We start from the raw sequence: 22,696 nt of genomic DNA, 5'->3' as shown, positions 1-22,696 counted from the left end.
AATCCCAGAAAAATCAATATTGCCTGTAGATTACTGCAAATTCTTCCCAACTCTCACAGTTCTTATAGGTGACTTTTGTTATACTCAGAGGTCCACAAAACTGACTTTATTTTTTTTTCCCTGAGACATCTGCTAATTCTTCAAACGTGTATTTAATGATTAAGACTCAGCTTCACAGTAGTTTTGGTGCTTAAAAACCTGGTGGACTTTTGTACATCTAAAACTAAGCTGAATTGTAGCCCTAAGCCTGTGCGCACTGCTTCAAAACCCACAGGAGATACCAGTTGTTGCAGAAGATGAGACATAGCTGTATAAAAAAGGTTATAGGAACCTGTGCTTCCATCCTCATGGAAGGGTTTCAATGCTTCTAAATAACCTTATTTAACATGTTTGCATCAAAAAACAACTTATTTTCCCCCAAATCATTTTAATGACTCTGGCTTTCTGAAGCAGCCAACTATCAAAGGTTCATTTGAATACTTTTTTCACAGATTTATTATCTCAGAACCCAGTTAAGCAGTACTCTCTTTGAAATTTTGCTGGAATATTTTCATCTATAGTAGATGGGGGGATGGAGACAAATCAGGGAAAACCAAAATGAATGCAACATCACCTATTCCCATTTCTTTAGCTTGGCGTTCTCCAAGAAAATGCTTAGCTAAAATGGTAACCGTTACTGAAGTCAGGAGTATGTAGTGATTTGCTTAAAGCTAGACAGATAACTAACTTCATTCAAAGCAGTACACTCATAGGATCCAATTCTTGCTAGTCTTGGGTATTTAAATACTTCAGGCCTACCTACAATTCTGTACCAACACTTCGTCTAAGCACTGTCTTGTTTGCCAGAGGATGTGAAGCACATGTAGAAGCTTTCCAAAATCATTAAAGAACAGCTGGAGAGACCATGCTTTAAAGGTCCTTCCATAAGCTTTTGTCAATATAATCAGAATTTTCTAAAACGTATCTATGAAAGTCAAATTTCTGTATGCAAGTGTAACGCGATAAAACCACTAATTTAAGGGATCTTCCAAAAAGGAAAAAGTAAAGGAAAAAAGTTTAGAAAAGCTATTATAAGAAGCTGTGTCACAGGGTACAATGAAAAAAACAAAGAAGGGGAAGAGCACCTCTGTGTCTGTCACCTTTAGGTAAGTGCATACACATCCCCAAATTGAGAATACAGAAAAGCTAAGGCTATCATCACGTCTCAAATATTACCAGGTTTCCTAAGCTACCAAAAAAATGTGACCCTTCGTTTCTTTTGTATACCCAGAGTTATTCAGTTCAGACTTTTCGGCTAGATTAATTTGTGCACTTTGCAGTACTCATGCTGTCAGACACTTGCTGACATCATGCAATAATTCATTCATTGCTCTGGATTCAGATTGCGTGTGTGCTCCCACAGACCACAGGAGGGGACTCTGCACAAAACAGAAACACAGCAAAAAGTGTAGTGCATGAAAATAAGGGAGTAAGACAAACCTGAACACACTGAGCATTAAACCTGAGGCCCAATGATGCTCTGCTGCCTTTAAAGTGCCTGCCAGCAGCAGCAAAGCAGTAAAACGCTTTCAAAACACTGACTCTTTCAACAGGAGGTACAGGCCTGTCAGTTACTTGCAACTTGTTTCCATCTAGTAAACAACACTCACACCATCAACTTTACAGGCTGACCTGTGCTCTTTCCCATGCGAGATCGGTTTTCTGCCTTCTGTCAGCCTCATGCCTTCCTCTTGTGTGTTCATAGACAAAAGAGGACACTTATCTTTTTAACCTACCTCAGTGCTCACAAACCAACCTCGGTGTGTTATTGATCTTGGACTCTGACATTGAGCATCAAGCAAACACTACAAAAGAACAAGTCTTTAAAAACAGACAGGCAATGCTGATTTAAAATACAGATTTACTTAAGAGAATTTGAAAAAATAAATTAGAACAAAGAGAGAAGCTTTATGTTTCAAAGGTTATGGACTTAATTTAAAAAATAAAGTACTGAAATGATAACTTTATGTAAACATCGTTACATCAGGCTGTACTGGAAAATTCTCCTGCATGTTTAAGTTGCAAAATAACTTTTCAGTTCAGCACTGACAGGGTTCTTTCCAGAATCCACAGCTTTGCAGGTTTATTTGCGTACCTCTCCAGATGTCATAACTCAGAATACAACCCTGCACATCCTGAGAACAGCTGTTTCCTAGCAGTTAAAAACCAGCATTTGTAAGTGTGTGTGCATTGCAAAGGCAAATATAAATTAAAAAAAAGAGCTCTCTGATTATCAGGTCTCACAAGGAATGCTCAAATTGCCTTTCTGCAATCAGAAAGTTAAGAACAACAAATTAGAAGTCTTTAAATCTGAATATTTTACCCTTTTTTCTTGAAGTGGAAGCATATTTGATGGCAGGAGCTATCAAGCAATGGCAGATTGAAGATTATAGTATTAAACCTGCAGCTTTGCTAAAAAATTGGAATGTTACAGATACAAAAGTCTGCAAAATAGTACAGTGCATGTGTGCTCAATACAGCGGGCAGAATTACTCTGGGATGTGCAGTTCCTCACTGGAATAGGAGTTAAATTAATTTAGAACAGTAATAGACTATAAAGAGAGAAAGACAGTCAAGTAAGTACAATGCAGATTTGTAAGAGGAACACGACACAGCAAGGAGTAGCCGACTGTAGGGTACACACCTCAAAATATAAAACTGGCTGGCGAAATTCCAAAAGGATTCTTTTCCATGCAAACCTAAGTATGCTGTGGCCACCGAGTCAGCTTGCACCAAGCTAGAAATGCTCTGTGTAACTTTCCAAGGCTGATTTAAGCTGCCCTTCACCTATTTCACCTATCACCTACTCTGAAATTGCAATAACTAAATTAAAAGGTTTACACCATTTTTATCATTTGCACCTTTTACTCATCAGCTTTCCTTTAGCACAAATCCAATTTCGAGTCTCTACAGCCAGCGCTAGTGTTGTCCCCTTACAAACCACAGCATCAGAGATCACCAGGTACGTGCTCCTCACTTACACACGATGGCCTCGGAGTGTTGGGTTGCGGGCCTAGAAGGCTTGTTGTGGGTTCTTTTATTTTTAAACAACCAAAACTCAACTGCATATGGTACTTTTATCTTTCAGCGTAGTAAATGAAAAACTTAAATGAAGAACTAGTCTCCTTTCATACTTGTTAGAAGAATGTATACTGTGTGTTTATATCTATATATAAACAAATATACCGTGTATATATATCCAGAGATATTCACCATATTGCTGACACCAGAGTGCTAAAACATACATCAATATGAGCACTATTTCCAATATTCACTATTATTACTTCTCCTGAAAGAGGTACTACATGCATTTTCCCCATCCATTTATTGGACAGTACGATGTATGAAGACAACTGTTCCATTTTTCCAATGTTAAAAACCTTTTCCTAAAAAGCATGCACAAGTTTGGGTATAAAGCAATTAAGACCACACAAAAGTTACTTTGTGGCTTTAAACTCACTAAAGGTAAATTAACTTACTTCTCAGTGGATGTAGCACTTACTTGAACTGAGTTATTTAAACACAAAAGGGAAACTTCCAGGTGCTAGAACAACCACAGAGACAACTGACAGACTAGACTAAATAACAAAAATCGTCATCACTGCATAGCCACAAGGCAGACTTTCGTTTTTGGCAACCCGTATGCAGACCATTTACACTGTCAATTGTACTTTAAGACTTAACAGTTAAGAGGCCCTTTCAGCAAGGGACTATACTGCTTTCTTCGTTATGACACAGTACTCCCCAATCTTTAAGCATACACAGAGTTTGTTTTGAAAATTACATTTATGACTGTTTTAAAAGGAAGCCTTCATCAAGTTCTCATCTTTTAGTTCTCATCTGTATAAAGGCTGGCATGTCAGGTAATAGAGATTTGGACCTGTAAAGGAAAGGGTGTATTATACTTAGTATAAGCACATATTTGAGGTCAGTCACAAACATTCACCTAGAACCTCATTGAGGGTAACAGTGTTCTGGTTCATATTCATGGTTTGCCAACAGCCTTTACCAGTCCCTGTACTGTTTTCTGTTTTAGCAACACAAGAACAAAACACATCTCTGTGAAGTATGGGAACCCTGTTTTATGGCTAAGAATCTAAGAAACAAGACAAGGAGAAAGAGATCACCAAGTGAAAAGATATTACTTTACACTCCTCGTCCCAGGTAGCCCTGTAAGATCTTAGTTGCAACACTTCATAGAATTCCGAATTGAGCCATGTGTTCTTCAGCCAATCAATCTTTTCAGTATGGTAGGTTTGGAGAAAGGCCAGCAATACTCATTGGGAACAGTGCCATTGACGTTGCATTCAAAAAAAGAAAACATGGGGAACCAGATCCTTGCTCTCCTGCTCTGTTGATAGGCTCTAGTATTGGCCAGCGTGTGGTAATACAAAAAGAGTCTTGTAGTAATGTAAAAGGCAATGAAGACATCTATTGAATAATGTTCATGTGCAGCCAGGATGAAGAAGATTCCAAAGAGGTTCAGGACCCAGGACAAAGTGTGCAAGAAGTTCCAGCTCCTTGGTGTATCTAGGAGAAAACAAAAAGCGACTAACCTTGAATGTCTCAAAAATCTGGGTCATTACAAGATCCAGGCCTAGACATTCCAAGTTTTTATACAGGTTTTTCATCCAAAACCGTGACAAAGTTACTGTCCTCATCTGGAAATACTGTTTACAGGTCCAACAAATCCCCAAAAAGCAAACATGCAAGTTATAAACACCTACCACTTCATTACTTCATTTACAAATACAGCTAATACGCATTTCTGGATTAACAGAGTATCCTAAGATGGTTTTGGACAGTGCAAAGCAGAATTCTGTGGGTTTAAAGTCCCTTCCAACACAAACCAGTCTGTGATTCCATGAAATTGCACTCTGTATTTACAGTATGAGCACCATTGCTTCACATATCCTCACTCATTATGAGGCTGGATGTTTTGGCTTTACGGACCATACAGAACGTACAGCCACCCAGCCAGGTATTCTGCCTGACAAGGCTCTGCGGGGAAGCGTACAGGAACAGACAACCATCGGTATCTTCCCTAGTGTTCTCCCAGGAGCAAGCTAGAAAGCCTTTCATTTTCACAGCTCACGTGTTCTTTCAAATGTGCCTACTCATCCTGCCACTGATCTAGGCAGTGCTGTTCCTCTCCTGTCTGCAACTGTCACAAACCTGAGAAAGAGCACAGCAATCTGAATTTCTATTTGTTTGCTTAAATGTTACACACTGAACTTTTTGAGGAGGTCAAGCAGCAGATGTTCTTAACACTTAAGGACATTTAAGTACCTGCACTCTCACACCCTTGGCTGACAGTGAGCAGCAAATATTCTTAACCCTTAAGGGCATTTAAATATTGTCACCGTACTTACATTCTGTGACAAAGAAGTTGAGCATGGTCAGGACAACAGTGTGGCCACTGAACATGTAATCTCCACATGTGTGTACTCCGGTCAGAGTCATTCCAAAGCCACTCCATATTGCAAACGCCCTCTGGAGCTTTGCCCAAACACTGCCATACAACTAAAAGAGAGCGACATTAACCCTTAGTAACATCCAATCCCACTGCCTCAACAACACATCCTTAATGTCAGCTGTATAGTACGATGTGTTTCACACCATTTACCATGTTGGCTATTAAAATACAGGTTAGCACATGTCTGGATTTTACTGTGGCAGTGAGTCACGTTAGTAACTTCAATTAGTAATTGTTTTCATCATAGCTCCGATGAATACTGGAATGCAGAACAAGTATTTTGTTGCAAGCGATTTACACAGAGAGGATGCCACCTTTTTTTGAAGACATTCAACCTCACGATGTGTCATTGTCAAGGTTCCAATATATTCAGCTCAAACCTCTTCTAACTCAACATAAACTTCCATGTTCTATGGTATATCCGTCATTAGAAAGGGTGAAATAATAACAGTCTGGGGTTTTCTTTTACCAAAACCACCCACCCAACAAGGCAAAGCAGCAATTACTCCACTTTCAGTCATTCATGAATGCAGTATCTTGAATGCATACTTCTCTCATGTATTCACTCTGGTTTACATTGTGAAATATTCCAAACACCCACCCTTCCCCAAGTAACTGTCTCCTCTCCAAAGCAGAAAATGCTTCCAAAACCCCTCAGGATACTTGGCTGCATAATGGCAATTAAAGAAGGGCTGTGGAGAGGAATTAGGAGAGAAACAACGTTGTTCTTACAGACAAACATTTGACATTATGATCACAACTTTAATCATACCTTAAATAAAATTTTGAAAAAAGTAAATAAAAACAATAATATAAAGCATTTTCAGTTTGTACCTTTCCGGTGCACTGCAAGTGTTGGCCTGGCACGGAGAGTGAGGTAACGAACATGGTAATGCAGCGTAGCAAGAATACTGTCCCCATGAGGCTGCACATCCTTCGCAGAAGTATGGATCTACGGAAAGTACATAGGAACTCAATACAAGAATCCTAATATATTGCATTCTTATATCAGTACAGTTACAGTAAAAACATTTCCCTGCACCCCAACTTAATCCCATGAAGTCACTTCATCATTGCTACAATCATTGCTTTCACAGCAAAACCCTCCTTTTTTTGTGTAAGTAGGACTGTAAAGGCATGGTTCCACATGGCAGGATGAGCCACTGCTGCACGCTGACTACCACCACAAGGTGCAGCTCCATCCTGCAGGTACACTCGTATGAGCTCTGGCACTCATACCTGCTGGGCTAACTGATAAAAATCAACAAGCTGGTGAAAATTTAACTGAAAACACACATGCACACAGACAAAAGGAGTTTTCTGCTCTTCAGTGACTGCAAGCCGCTAGGTTGGCTCAGTCATCCTGTGGAATATCTTTCTTGTAGGACTTCCTTATATACCAATTTATTACAGTATGAGCCTACATACTGACAGTTCTCTGAAGTACAGATGTTCTGAAGGAAATCACGTACAAATCTGGTAGAAAAGCAAATTCTTACTCCTGGTTAAGATTCACAGGTCACCTTTCTTGATTAAATCCCCATATTAGAAGCTTATAAGATACTTATTGAATGGAAAGTCTTAATCATAATAATAATTTTTTGTTACAGTCCTTTCTCTGCATCAAAGTACCAATTAATTTGGATTTTATATACTACACCTGTGTTTGTGAAGCAGGAGAACCAGCAGCCAAATATAGCAAAGAATTACACCGCATACTTCAGTCATAGCAAAAGCCCACGGTATCCTAGGGACGCTAAAAAGGATGAAGCAAGACAGTTAACTTACAATTGCTTAATTTCTCTTTCTAGTCTCAGTATTGGCAATAAAGTCATACAAAGTTCTAATGACAAAACTAACTTGTATTAATCTGACAGTAAACTACAACCAAAAAGTATTTTGTTAGAGTGGATGAAATGGAATTTGAATTAGTTTTTTAATTATGTTACCTCCTTTCTAATAATGGATTCCAGCAGAAACTTACACAGAATTATGCAAGTCAAAGAAAATCCCTAGTATGCTCACCTAATTCACATGTGTTATTTCCTAACAGGATGTTCTCCTCTGCCCCTGCTTCCCAACAATGTTTTTCACTCTGACACAAACTTGCATCACGTCAATTATGCCTATATTTTTAAGAACGCCATGTCAACACAATCAATGCAATGTTGCAAAGTCTAAAGTGCTAGATGCTTGTAAGGAAGCAGAACTGCACAGAAAAGTGTTAGGAAAAGAACAATTGTTTTCAAAGCTAGATTTTGGTGACAATCACTATATACAAATCTTCTAGCCTTGCTTGTCCAAAGATTTAAGACTTTCTTGCATACATGTGGCAGCAGTAACTATTTCCACTCTGCAATTTCAGCAGAATACTGATCAACAGATTTCCAGAGAGGCTGCTCGCCGCAGTTTTGTGTTCCCCCTGATGCAGCAGCAAAGCACTGCTCAAATGTGGTGATCACCTCACATTGTTTTGCTGCTTTCTGAAATTGTCATTCTCCTGCCCTCTGAACACCCTGGTACTGCCCTGGGAACTAAATCCAGTAACGCCATAGCTCCCGCTCTTTCTCCGCTCTTCCAGTTGCTGGATGTGGTCTATCCTGACTGAGTTATATCTGAATTTTTTGGGGGGGGAGGATTCTGCAAACTAACTCAAGATTAGACTCCTGCTAACTTCCTGAAAACAGATATCACTGGCAAGAATGAGATCACAAAGACCGACCTCTTAAACAGTTTATCCTGCTTTTAAAACTCTTCAAGCAATAAGTTCCTACGCTGCAAGTGCAGTTGCTCAGTGGGAGCACTTATCCTCTATTAAATCTCTAATGAATTACTGGAATTTCACCTTTGCTATTGTGTAGCTGTGCTGCCTCAAGTGGCAATGTTTTCCTTGAGAAATGAGGAGGTATTGCTGAAGTCACAACAGTGTTTACATACGCGGATACCATACAACTGAAAAACAAGCTGGTCTATTCAGTCACTTCAGAATTCCCTTAAACCATCTTCCACAAGCTGTCAGTGGGGAGACAGCAAATATACAGTATCAGGGCTATTCCCTTTCCATTTCCTTGCTCACTGGCAGACCAAAGGACTCCTTCAACAAAAACTATTCTACCCCACAACACGTTCAGCTTCACAGCAGCATCTGGATTTCAGAAAGTGCATACAGTTACTTATCTATGCCAGGTGACCATCACCGTTTGTACTAGAATAAGAGCATAGACGAGCTGATTCCTGTGGTGTGATGAGCTAAGTGTGCAGAATTGAATATAAACTGGGTAAAACAATAGCTCCATTCCCTGAGAAGACTGAATCTCCACATCTAATGGATGCATCTTCAGCTATGAGGACAGGCGGAGAGAGCTGGAGTTGTTCAGTGTGGAGAAGGCTTATGGAGACTTTAAAGCAGCCTCCCAGTATTGAAAGGGGCTCCTGACAAGCTGGGGAGAGATATTTTACAAGGGCACGGTGTGATAGGATGAGGGGGAAATGGCTTTAAGTTGAAAGGGGGAAGATTTAGATGGAACATTAGGAAGAAAGTCTTCATGCTGAGGGTGGTGAGGCCCTGGCCCAGGTTGCCCAGGGAAGCTGTGGCTGCCCCCTTCCTGGGGGTGTTCAAGGCCAGGCTGGAGGGGCTTGGAGCCTCCTGATCCACTGGGAGATGTCTCTGCCCATGGCAGGGGGGTGGAACTGGATGGACTTTAGGATCCCTTACAATCCAAACCATTCTATGATCCTATGTGCATTTTACCTTAGCAGAAAGGTTTACGGCCCTCTAATTACTATCCCACAGAGGCATCTTCATATGAAACTTTGGAAATGAAGATAAGACAGCCGACGCATTAACCATCACATTACTATTTTCTTTTAAGACAGTTTCTTACCTATCTAGAAATATGTCTGGTAGAGGTGGATACGTTTGCATGTCAGGTACTCGCTCGTGCACTATAACCATAACGAACGATGTAAAGCCGAACACTATGAAGACATACACACAACTTAAAATTGTCTTCCAATACTCTGGGTCCAGCCTCCGCGTCAAGTGTTTGTTTTTTCCATTTGCATATTGATACTGATCACCATTCAGGTCTGTAACTGGTCCATCACAGTCCCGAGGTACTTCACCATTACAAAACCAGTCTGCACCCTGCAGCGAGCCAACACTCTGGCATGCTGTGCCAACATGACCATCGCTGCTGTAACCCAGCTCTTCTAGGACATCCAGATGCTGCTTCTGTAGCTTGCGTATGGACAGCATAAGCCTTTTGATGTCCCCCAGGATTTTGATTTCCAAAGGAGGTGATCGTAAATCATACTCTGTGAGTGTCAGCAGTGTGATTCCATCCAGCCTGTGTCTGTTACACAAAACATCCACATATTCACAGAATCCTTCTTCCTTCAGCCACTTGGCCACATTCTTGGTAGTCCAACGTCGGATGCAGAGCTGGGTATTGCTTGCCATCCTCCTTCTCTACCCGCCAACGGAATTAACCTGTTAAGATATTGGAGAAAGAGACAGACCCAAATGTTTACCAAAGATTAATGAAATACCCCTGTATTTTGTGCAATTTTAGATGCTTAATTAGCCAAATGCATTGTATAAAGGAGCCAGCTAAAAACCAGACATATCATTTATCAGGCAACATAAAAATGCTTTTAAAATATTTTTATACAAGCAAAACTAAATAATTATCTCACTTGTTCCTAAACAGAAATGTAAAGCTACCAAGCAGCAGAATATTTCCTAGATGTACCCAGTCTACTTTTATGCCTTAGTTTAATAAAAATAAACAAATCTGGGTTTGTTAATTACACCATACAATTAAAAAGAGAGATTAATCTGTTTTTTAAGTCTCAGCTTAATCATTAGTCTTCCCCACTGTTTGCAGTTCATAAACTAAGCAAGAAAGCATAGCCAGCAACCATGCAAAACTTAATTAAAGCTAAAATAACACATTAGAGGTCCAATTCACTGCACTGTTTTAAAACACCTACCGAAGCTTTGGTGGCACAACATTCCCTCCAACCCATCCCAAGTAAACCTAAGAGTAGTCATCTACAATAATATTGACCCGAGGAATCTTAGTTGTATATTTGTGATGCAGCCATCATGTTTTCATCATTGATCTCAGTAACTTATATGCTTATTACATTGCAAATCCTTCAAAATCCTTGTGGTTAGCAGGGCAAGGGAGGTGATCCTCCCCCTCTCTACTCCTCTCTCGTGAGACCCCTGCCTGGGGTCCTGTATCCCATTCTGGAACCCCCGAGATAAGAAGGATATAGAACTGGAAGGATATGGAGGAAGCCATAAAGATGATCCAAGGTCTAGAGCACCTCTGCTATGAGGACAGGCTGAGAGACTTGGGGTTGCCTGGCCTGGAGAAGAGAAGGCTCTGGAAAGACCCTACAGTGGCCTTCTAGTACTGAAAGGACTACAGGAAAGCTGAGGAAGGGCTTTTTACAGCAGCATGGAGTGATAGGACAAGGGGGAATGGCCTTAAATTGGAAAGGAGAAGGTTTAGATTAGACATTAAGAAGAAATTCTTCACAATGAGGGTGGTAAGGCACTGGCCCAGGTTCCCCAGATACATTGCAGATCCCCATTGCAGATACATCCCCAGATACTGCCCCCTCCCTGGAGGTGTTCAAGGCCAAGTTGGAGAGGGCTTGGAGCCCCCTGATCCAGCGGGAGGTGTCCCTGCCCACGGCTGGAGGGTGGAACTGGATGGGCTTTGAGGCTTCTTCCAACCCGAACCATTCTACGATTCTATGAAAATATTCAGCTTTTAAAACAATGTTACTAGAAATTAAGCATTAGCCATAATTCCAAAGCATCTTCAAGAGAGACACAGTAACAGATAACAGAAAACCACACCAAAACCAGAAAAGATGTGTTCTCTTCAGATTTCAGGTTTCTCAATGATGTCTCAAGAATATTGTTTGGAGGAAGGCAAGGCATCTCAGCAATCTTTCGTTCACAGGACGGTGACAAGTCACCAGAACAGCTTAGAACAACCACTACAAAGAATGTTACATGGAATATAGGAACAAACTTTGAAAGTCTACCAGTGTCATACAAGTAATAAAAAGCTTATCTGGTATTGAAGACCCACAGCAGCACAGAATGGATTTGTGCATAATTTATATTTGGTGGCTGATGTACGGCTACAGTCCAAGAAACAGCTACAATTTTGCAGCTCTTTTGAACCTGGAAACACAGCCTAATTAAATGGAATGTTCCAATCACGCCAACCAAATCTCAGCAGATACAGGACAGTACAACACACTTGTGCCACATCCATCATTCACTGGAATTAAAGCAGGGAAACAGTCTATTTGATCTATTATTTAGCTTCTGTATATGGTAAACATGTACTCAAATCCACCATTCAACACAAAGTTTTACACCATCTTCACAGCTTTTTGTCAAAAAGCAGCTCTTTCCTTACCCTTTCTCTTTTTAAAGAGGTGCTGTGCCCATTGTCAGAAGTAGCTCTTATTGTAATTATTAGATGCAACCTTTTCTTCCAGCTTACATCTAACAGGATCACATGTGACTTTATTCTATAGGAGAGAAGATGCAATTTGTCCAACGAGATTTCCCAGTAGTGCAAATGAAACAGTTCAGAAGGAAAAGGAGCATACAAATCAAAGCTGCCGTTCTGAAAGACTGAAGGGAGTCGTACTTACGAACATATTCTGTCTGGAGTTGATCGATAGATTAACAACATGTACTTAATGCCCAGCATTAGATTCTCAAAAGTTGCCAAACCAGCCATAAACCACTAACTGAGCCTCTGCATTCACTATATTCTTTCTTCTCCATATAACAGAAATAAGCAAATACACTTTTATCTTACTATTGTTGAAAGTCTTGCTCAAAACAACAGTAACAACTACTTTGCTCACACACGTATCCACAAAAATGACATTTAATTTGTAATTCATGATCAGTTAATTGACCTTTTCTGTACTACTGCTTTTATCTTACTTCAGTAAAACAAACAAACTTGAGCTGCTTATCTGGAATTCCAGGTCTCCCTACTCCGAAATACAGATGAAATACTGAAAAAAAAACCCCTGTTAATCACAGTGGGTTCTATAACACCACAATCACCATGAGTTTTTTTAAAAGCAGTGAATTTAGACTCAGAGAAAATACACTCAACTTACTGCTTTGTCTTCCAACCTAAGTAACTTCCAAGGACAACAGCTGTAAGCCCTCCCTAACCTACAGGAATCCTGTTCTTTGTCGAGCAGCCCCACACCAGCCAAGTGTTTCTCCATCAAGCACTGCAGGAATAAAAACCAACCCTTACGTTCAGTGTAATAAAAGTGACCTCACAACACTGAGTAAATGATACCCACCCAAAGGGCACTGATGAACGTTTGCACCTGGGAGAAAGTCTGCATTCACCTCACCAGGCACCTGACTTGCTCCTGTTTTTAAATGCTGTCAAAGACCAGACATATAACCAACTCGAAAAGACAAGGAAATCAACAAGAGAAACAAGCACTTACACAAACTTAAACCGCTCTATACAGCTAATTTCCCCACAACCACAACAGTTTTGTTCTGCTGTTCAGTTCAGTTTTGATGACAAGGCAGGTTCTTTAACCTCAGAAACTGTCATGTTCTTCAGTCTACTGGTTTAGTACCACTTTTGTAGTTTAAAGGGTAAAAAGCACTTTCCCTAACAATCATAGCACCAGGAATACAATCCAGATCTCTGTTCCCAACTGCACTTGTTCCTTTTTGAGTTTAAGAGTGCAACATAACTTTTGCAATGCTACCAGCCTGCAATGCCAGACTAACGAAGAGACCAAATTCCCTAAGTAACTGCACATAAATCCAAAAGAAAACAGCACCAGTAACTACTTTGCCTTATACACTAGTGGTATGAAACACTGCTGAAACCAAATAATATATTACATTATCAAACGGTGAATAACATGCACGAATAACAGAGAGCAAGCACAGGCTTAAGTGTCAGAGGGCAAAATATCCTTTTTGACTGACATCAGCAATGTCTGGAGCTCACTTGTTGACGACTTTCCTGCTGCTGGGACTTGATATTTAGTCAGCTCACCACTAGCACGTATCATATGTCTCGTTTCCCTTTTTCCTTACCCAGACTTCCAGTTAGCAGCAAGAACATAACTGAATCTGAACTTCACATGCTTGTGTGTACGAATTTCTTTTTTCGGAAGAAAAGTATTACTTTATGAGCCATGAACATTTCTACAATTTGTTTGGGGCATTGCAAAAAATGAGATGCTTCTGAAAGGCTGAGCACATCCCTTAGCATGGTATATTTTGCAGGCGTGTATGTAAATACAGAAAATTCACCTCTTTCAAAATGTTTATCCACAATTCTACCATGTATTCCTCTACTGAACTACTGCTGGTCAGCCATCAAATCTCTAACATACCTAACATGCAGACTAAGTCAGTACATTGAGCACCTCCTGTACAAGGATGCGCTGAGAGAGTTAGAGCAGGTTCCAGTAATGAAAGGGGCTTCAGGAAAGCCGAGGAGGGGCTCTTGGTCAGGGAGTGCAGGGACAGAATGAGGGGGAATGGTTTCCCGCTGAAAGAGGGGAGATTGAGATGAGGTCTTAGGAAGAAATAGTCTCCTGTGAGGGTGATGAGGCACTGGCACAGGTTGTCCAGATATGTCAGGGCTGCCCCATTCCTGGAGGTGTTCAAGGCCAGGTCGGATGGGGCTTTGAGCACCCTGATCCAGTGGGAGGTGTCCCTGCCCGTGGCAGGGGGTTGGAACTGGATGGGCTTTAAGGTCCCTTGCAACCCAAAAAAACTCCATGATTCTATATTGGGGTGAAAACATGTAAAGTTGAATACGATTATCACTACTCCAGCCAATAAAAAGCAGCATTAATATCACACTAACATCAAGCTGCAGTCCTGTTACAGAAACAAAACTCGGTTAAACCAGAATCATAGCTGAAGGGTTAAATAAGATCCCAGTGATGTTCACAGCAGTGAGTGGAACAATGACTAGATTTGTTTATTCTGGACCCGCATGCAACACCCTACCAGCACCGTTCCTGCTTCCCTACCTGCCTATGGCTCTCCTTGCTGAACATACCTCTGGATTTTTTTCCCAGCTAGGTTTGATTCTCACTGTCCTTGAGAAATTTTCAGAAAGACACTGAAGAACTATCAGATCTCAAGTGATTTAACCTACATTTCTTTCTGGAAGATTTCAAGCTGAATACAGGTGACTCCAACCAGCTCCTCCTTTACTAGGTTTGCTGGCCTAGGAGCACAACATCAAGAGAAGGTTTTTTCTGTATAACAGCTGCTGGTTTGGAATGTGGACTAGACCTGAATTTGAGGCTCCTCAGCACAAAAAAGCCACACACAAAAACATGCACTGAGCCAGCCTGTGATAATAAGACTACTGTCACACACCAATTCAGTAATGCTGTGCTGGGAAAAGAACACACAGCCCCGCCTTGTTAGGCATCAAAAGTCTCGGGTACTCTGCTGACTTGCAAGCTTGTCACTCACTCCTCCTTAGAACTCTAAATTCGTCAGTGCTTATTTAAAGCAAATAGCACCAAAGGTTTTATTGCCACATAGTAGAGAGTGACTTAATCCTTACCTTCTAAATGCCTTCTAAATACAGTATCTTGTAAACAAAGGCAGCAAACACCTCTTGCAAAAACAATAAAGGGATTTTTCATGTTTTTTTTTAACACAACAGCTACCATGTTGTGTATATTAAAACTAATCAAACATCGCATACCACCCACCACAAGAACAAAAAAATATGTAAGTATTTTCCTGAAACAAGCAGATGTAGAAATATGCCTGTAAAACCCACACTCAGTTATACTTGGTGGCTCTGCTATCGGGTTCCTTCATAAACATTTCCAGTTAAGTGAGATGATCATCAGCATCTCAACTGTACCCAAAGGTCTTTCTGCTATTTATGAGGGCAAGATAGAAATCTCATGAAGTAACACTTTAGCTGAGGATTTAAACCATCAAGGAAGACGTAACTTTTCAAGAATTATTTACTGAAGTGCTGCATTGTGGAAAATACAGAACTGAAACTGTAAATCCAAAGATCAGCTCTGTATGCTCAGAGGAACTTTTCTGTTGGAATGCCTTCATGCAAAACCGAGAGCAGCTATTACAGAAAGCCCTGAAAGCTGAACATATTTGTCCTAAGAACCACTAAGTGTGGTTACAGATTGCAGCAAGCGGAGCAGAATGCACACTGCTCCCTAACTTGTACACCTCTTCAAATCAAACAGGTTGAACTACACTCAAGTCTACACTCAGAGTGGCTTAACTTCTCATCTACCAACAAGCCAACAAGGCTTTTTTTCATCCTACCACCGTAATTCAAGGAACACACAAGTGATTTTAAAACAACCAATCAAGTACTCCACCACTTTATCTCAGGATGTAATTCACAGTACTCCATTAATATTTGTACAAGATCTTGAACATTTCACATGCCAAATGTCAAGTATTTTTTTCCCCAACTTCAAGTAACAGTATATCCATCTCATAACAGCACATTTGCTGCTCTTCTTTCTTATACAACTTAGCAATAAAAGAATTCAGGTTTGTTTTCTCCTTTATTTCTTTCTTTTTTTTCCCCCACACCCTAATCTTAGGACGGAAATAGGAGAAAACATGAACAAACTTCCCATCCAAATTAATATCAGAAAAATATTTAAAGTTGAACTGGTTTTGTTCCTACTTTCCACAATCATTTCCAACCTCATCTTTCCGGTCTAGTGAAAATCTCGGAGCCTTCCTCATTTTAGATGCGTTAAGATAAATAAGAAATAAAAAACTTTTAGAAGTTTCATTATTTTCAAATAAACATTAACAAAATATTATGCTTTACATATTTACTCAGCCAGCAAAATGGGCTGCAAAACTGAGCTCGTTACAAAGAAAAGTGAGAGTATAAAGCCTGAAAGATTGCAACTTCTAGGGCAACCTGTGTTTTGAATTGTATAGTACCAAAGAAAACACCCAACCAGCCAGCAAAAGGCCATATAAAATAGCGAACAGGATAATTTAAAATTCTTGTTCTTGACAAACCTAGAGTGTTTCCTCCACATCCAAGTAGCACTTTTGTAACAAAACCTTACCAAATTTTCCAAACAATTTCCTCCTACTGGGTCTAAAAATCATGTTGCCCCAGTCCTTCAAGTTAATTCCACCTCTTTTCTATATCACAGAAAGCAAAAGGAAGAGCAAGACCACCGGCACTCCCTTAGCTCAGATATCCAGCAAGACGCCCCTCTGCCAAACTTGAGGATATTTAAATGCCAGGGAAAGTCTTGTGGAACCGCTGCCATCCCAGAGCACAGCATGGTCAGCTGCTCTGTGGAGATGGCATAGACTCTGTGTTCAGCTGCATGAGGGAGCTCTGTGGAGATGCACCACGCTGAGTGCCAGGGGAATCTTCCATCAAGCCATCTTCCAACACAACCTGCGTGTTGGGGTTTTTCGAAAGGAATTCTGTAAACTGAAGCATCAAATACAAAACCGTGACAGCGCTTCAACCCCAGTTAGAAACCAATAAACACATGAACATTAACACTGCCTCTCATTTGCCTCTTCTTCCGTTAACTTACAGAAAAGCCTGCCCTTTTGAAGTACTGGTTTTAAAGCCAGCAATCAGCAACCATAAGGTGAGCAGTCGGAGAGGCTGCCTGATGCGCAGGGCAGCGTGGATCTGAGAAACCCATTGGATGACAGCTTCTGCTGTTTCAATTTCATACACACACACGGGCCTCAAGTCCCACAAAATCCATTCCACATGGGCAGCCTCCTCCATCTAAACCCAAAACACAAATAGCATGCGTGCAAACCAACAACAGCACTCTTCCACGCTGCCTCATTAACTCCTGCACCCGACATGGTCAAATGAGCCTAACACACAGCACACCCACCCGGCATCACTTCCAGAAGCGATGTTTCCCGCAAAGGCCGGCACAGGGGCGAGACACCAAAGGATCTCCCTCTTCTCCCAACCTGTCGTGACATGAAGGCACAGCCCAGACCTTGCCACCCTCAGTCGCCCTGCCTCCTACTCACGAGGCTTCTTAGAATCACGGAACAGTTTGGGTTGGAAGGGATCTTAGAGCCCATCCAGTTCCACCCCTGCCATGGGCAGGAACACCTCCCACTGGATCAGGGGCTCCGAGCCCCACCCGACCTGGTCTTGAACACCTCCAGGGATGGGGCAGCCACGGCTTCTCCGGGCAACCTGTGCCAGTGCCTCACAGCAAACAATTTCTTCCTAATCTCTCATCTCCACCTCCCCCCTTCCAGCTGAACACCGGTTCTTCCTCATCCTCTCTCTGCACTCCCTGACCAAGAGCCCCTCCCGAGCTTTCCCGCAGCCCTTTCCAGCGCTGGAAGCTGCTCTAAGCGTTCCCAGACCCTCCTCTCCCCGGGCTGCCCCCCAGCTCTCCCAGCTATTCGACCCCACCTTACCCCGCAGCCCCGTCCCGCGGCGGGAGGGCAGAGCCGAGGGAGCGGCGCCCCCGCCGCCCCTCTCACCCGCAGCGTCCGGCCCCCCCCATGCCGGCAGGAAGGGGCGGTGCCGCGCGGCGGCTTCCGACGGGGCGGGCACAGCGCCGGGCGGCTCCCGGTGGCCTCGCGCAGGCGGGTGCTGCGGCCGCGATCGGCCGGGGCTGGGGTGAGGCAGCTGGGCAGCTCTCAGTCAGAGTCGTGGGATGGTTGGGTTGGAAGGGACCTCAAAGCCCATCCAGTTCCAGCTTCTGCCATGGGCAGGGACACCTCCCACTGGATCAAGTTGCTCCGAGCTCCATCCAACCTGGCCTCGAACACCTCCAGGGAGGGGCAGCCAAGACTGCTGTGGGCAACTTGTGCCAGGGCCTCCCCACCCTCGCAGGAAAACATTTCTTCCCAAGATCTCATCTCAATCTCCCTTCTTTCAGCTCATATCATAGAATCACAGAAGCATAGAGCCATAGAATAGTTTGGGTTGGAAGGGACCATAAAGATCACCCAGTTCCACCCTCTGCCATGAGCAGGGACATCCCACTAGATCAGGCTGCCCAATGCCCCATCCAACCTGGCCTTGAACACCTCCCCAGGGTGGTGCAGCCATGACTACCATAGGCAACCTGTGCCAGTGCCTCATCACAGTCATGGTGAAGAAATTCTTCTTTATAGCTAGTCTAAATCTGATTTTCTCCAGTTTATGTCCATTCCCCCTCGTCCTGTCCCCGCACTTCTTCAAGAGCCCTTCCCCAGCTTTCCTGGAGCCCCATTCAGTCCTGGAAGCTGCTCTAAGGTTTCCTCAAAGCCTTCTCTTCTCCAGGCTGAACAATCACACCTGTCTCAGTCTGTCATCGTATGGGAGGTGCTCCAGACCTAGGATCATCTCCGTGGCCTCCTCTGGACATGTTTGAACAGATCCATATCCCTCATATTTTGGGGATTTCAGAACTGGACACAGGACTCCAGGTGAGGTCTCACCAGAGCAGAGGGGCAGAATCCCTTCCTTCACTCTGCTTCTGATGCAGCCCAGGTCATAGTTGACTCCCTGGGCTGTGAGCACACGCTGCTGGTTCACATCCAGCTTCTCATCAACGAGCACCCACAAGTCCTGCTCCACAGGGCTGCTTTCAATCACATCATCCCCCATCCTGTACTGAAACCACAGTTTAAGATCATCCAGTCCGACCCTTAACCTCACACTGCCCTATCTCTAAGCACCACATCCACTGGCCTTTCAAATCCCTCTAGGGATGTAGACTCTACCACTGCCCTGGGCAGCCTGTTCCAATGCTTCACGACTCTTTCAGTAAAGAATTTTTTCTCAATATCCAACTTAAACCACCCCTGGTGCAACTTGAGGCCATTTCCTCTCCTCCTATCACTTGTTACTTGGTTGAAGAGACCAGTACCCACCTCGCTACAATGTCCTTTCCAAGAGCTGCAGAGAGCCAGGAGATCTCCCCTCCAGCTGCTTCTTCTCCAGACTGAAAAGCCCTAGTTCCGTCAGCCACTCGCAGAATGCCTGTGCTTCGGACCCTTCTCCAGCTCTGTTCCCCTTCTCTGGACACACTCCAGCCTCTTTCCTGTAGTGAGGAGCCCAAAACTGAACCCAGGGTTCAAGGTGCAGCATCAGTAGTGCAGAGTACAGGAGGAACAACCACAATCATAGAATCATTATGGTTGGAAAAGACCTCTAAGATTATCCAGTCCAACCATATACGATCAATCAGCCTAACACCAATGTGTGGTGCTTCTTCCTCAGCCTCTTCACTAGGACCAGGTTGCGGCAACGTCTTGTGAGACTCGGCCCTGGATTTGTGGGAAGAGAAGTCCGAAATATATGGAAGTACAGCCATAACTCCCTTGAGCTGTGTAAGAAACTCAAAATCCAACTCAAAATTGGTGGGGTGTTTTTTAGAGGTAAGGAGACAAATGCCTAAACCTTCCATTATCCCAACAGAGATCAGCTGAAGAGAAAAGCGAGAGTGTCTTGCTTTCCTAACTGAAGACAAGCAGAACATGCCTAAACCAGGCTAAGGGTATAAAACCCAATTCTTGGAAGACACTATAGTGTATTTTTTTTTTCCAGTATGATCTTTCTGTCCATCATTTGGAAGGACCTTAGTACACTGTAGATGGGAGAAAGAAGTGGAAGTTTGAGCACACTAAATGGAATTTTCATTGATTTTTTTTTTTTTTTTATGAGAAATGAATAAACACAGAGCAACACTGCCATCATTTACAAACCCACTAGTGGTGTCGTGAAGATATCCCCATCCTTCATTTAAAGGAGAATATAGGAGAGAAAATTTGCAGGACCTTCATACTGTCAATTTTCCCATCAAGCAATCGTTACAAAACATTTCTCTTCTTGGTAGATGCGCCGTTTTTTGCACCGTTACTCTTTTCTGATGACTGTAGAAGAAATAAATCTGAAAACTGGCAGTCATTCATCCAGTGTGATCCACAGCACCGATGTGAACAGCACTGACAACTTGTGAAAGCTTCAACAAGGCACTGTCACTTCAGAAGCTCCATAAATAATACAAAAGGCAGGGATGGAAGGAGACAGACGAATTACAAACAAATAGCTCCAGAAATAAATTTATTTTGTAGATCAACAGACTGTGGTAGCAGCCAGCCCTTTACAGCAGCAGAACACAGTCCAATGAAAAGTCAGAACTCGCTTTGTTGATAATGTAATTACTATGAGGTCCAAGTGACCTAAGATATGGCTTCAGTTGAAGTAAAAAGAAGGTGCCAGTGTCACTCCATTAAGTTAATGACACTAGCCTTTTCATAGAACTTGGCCTGGTATTCTTTCTTCTCAGAGAAAAAGAGATCTTTTGCAGTCTTCACCCTTGTGCCACAACAGTGAAACATAGAAATACTGGATTTCAAAATGCTTCGCAGCTACATCAAGTTGCCGAGTCATCAAGCAGTCCAATGCAAATGTCCACCATTCCACAATCTCAATTGTAGTGGACTACATGCATTTTAATTAGATGAAATACTGGATATTCAGAACAGAAACAAGCTGTAAGAACTTCTGCTCAACACCACATGCCCAGATACCGGTTCAAAGATGCTTAATTCTAAGCAGTCTGTTCCATCTTGCTATTGTTCACACCAACGATGCGCAGCTTCCCAGATGAGTTGCTGCAGTTGGAGTGAATATGCCACTTCCTTTGCCAGTTTAGCAGCCTCTGCAAACACATAGGGATTAAATGCTGTTTCAGTCCCCACAGTGTTCCCCTTCTTTCCCTTTACCTGCACTACAGGAAAAACTGACCAATCTGCTTTCCTCATTGATAAACACACACATATGAATCCAAAAGAAGCACACGTAACCATTCAAATGGACCTTGTCTTCCTGCTTATAATGGGCCCATTAATAAAGCTGGCTTACTCCAGGTCCATATATTATAATTCTAAATACCTAGCAGTTCTCTGAGAAAGAAAACAAAACTATAGAAGAGCAAGGCGATTCAGTTAAAAGAGACTTCATGCTTTTCTACTACATGCGTTCTTCGCTTGTTCTGCCATGAACTTTTCTTTACCAGCTGCCAGTCAATCACAGCTTTCTGCACACTTCCAGGTGCCAGGCTGGTACAATTTACAATCCATTATCACTTGTGCTTGCATCTGAAAAACTGGTTTGAGCTAAAAAATGTAAAAATAAGTAAAAACTGAAATTAAAAATGGCCGCAAAAATAGCAGTAGCAGGCTACAGAGCTGTCTCATCACAGTTCAGGTCACCGTGTCAGTGCCTTACACACAATCCTGGGACTAACTCACCTTTGTGATATCATTCTCAGCTTTTTTATAGGAGAGGCCAGTGCTGCTGTGTCCAGAATGCTGTGGCTTTGTTATGTGGCTTTTAATACAAACATGCACTGGAGTCCACCAGCTCAGCCGATTGCAAGAAGGAAATAAAAATGAAAGCAGGTGTTTCCTTGTCCTGTTTTCCCTACGCTGTTTATAGCAAGACCAGGAATCCATCTGCAAACAAATTCCAAATCCAGTCTCCAGACTTCAGAAATCCAGATTGGAAGATAAGCCATAGTTATATATAAATATGAATTCAGGACTGTCTGAAGCTTACAGGCCCCTTACGTTACATCAGCAATAGATCTCCACCCAGTGATCTCCTGGCCAAAAGTTGCATCCATACCAAAAGCGGAGCAGACAGACATAAGCAGGCTGGCCACGTGTCAGTGGAGGTAGCCCCGTGCCACGCCTTACAGTTGCTGGGCTGCTTTACAGCAGCAATTTGCCAGCCTCAGTGCTGGAGAAAGCCTTGATGGTTGATTTCTATCCGAAGTTATCACCGCTAATGGCATTTTTCTGCTCTGTCTTGTTTCATCATCTAACAAATATTTTTAAAAAGATCAAATTGTTTTGCACAGAAAAGTGCACAACTGAACACTCGTAACTCTTAAATGAACATAGACATGCAAAAGCTGCTCAGCCACCACACTTCGAAGCTGAAAACTACTTGTCCTTGCTAAAATTGGATGTTCTTTAAAAGAGCGAATTATGTAAATAGTTTGTGCTTTATTTAACAGAAATTTCCAATAAACCTCATTCTATCACTTTGAGTTATGTCACTTCCTGCCGTGTGACACGAAGGCATTGGTATCAGTTTG

The 22,696-nt window shown here is 42.3% G+C and overlaps 1 protein-coding gene and 1 long non-coding RNA gene across 5 annotated transcripts in view; both read right to left on the bottom strand.

Moving 5' to 3' along the window:
* Window positions 1–440: 440 nt before the first annotated feature.
* Window positions 441–18,145, bottom strand: SAMD8 (sterile alpha motif domain containing 8). Of its 3 annotated transcripts, none has more exons than XM_054070858.1 (6): window positions 18,015–18,145; window positions 9,400–10,007; window positions 7,176–7,271; window positions 6,350–6,467; window positions 5,412–5,562; window positions 441–4,569 (listed from the first exon to the last, which is right to left on the bottom strand). In XM_054070858.1, exons 2-6 carry the CDS (start codon window positions 9,975–9,977, stop codon window positions 4,265–4,267), a joined length of 1,248 nt encoding a protein of 415 aa, XP_053926833.1. In that variant the 5' UTR covers window positions 9,978–10,007; window positions 18,015–18,145; the 3' UTR covers window positions 441–4,264. The 3 variants fall into 3 exon arrangements, with proteins under 3 accessions (XP_053926833.1, XP_053926835.1, XP_053926834.1); XM_054070860.1 differs by lacking the exon at window positions 18,015–18,145 and adding an exon at window positions 17,468–17,612; XM_054070859.1 differs by lacking the exon at window positions 18,015–18,145 and adding an exon at window positions 11,968–12,082.
* A 2,179-nt stretch (window positions 18,146–20,324) lies between these two features.
* LOC128852653 (uncharacterized) overlaps window positions 20,325–22,696 on the bottom strand; it is a 77,685-nt gene continuing 75,313 nt past the window's right edge. The window contains exon 19 of one of the 2 annotated variants that reach the window (XR_008450619.1): window positions 20,325–21,253. This is a non-coding gene — a long non-coding RNA (uncharacterized LOC128852653). The remainder of the gene's footprint in view (window positions 21,254–22,696) is intronic. The other variant, XR_008450620.1, reaches the window with a different exon arrangement.

This window comes from Cuculus canorus, chromosome 7 (assembly GCF_017976375.1).
Source record: "Cuculus canorus isolate bCucCan1 chromosome 7, bCucCan1.pri, whole genome shotgun sequence".
Classification (NCBI taxonomy): Eukaryota; Metazoa; Chordata; class Aves; order Cuculiformes; family Cuculidae; genus Cuculus; species Cuculus canorus.
Note: the sequence above shows the minus strand (reverse complement) of the source record. Positions and strands in the feature narration are given on the sequence as shown.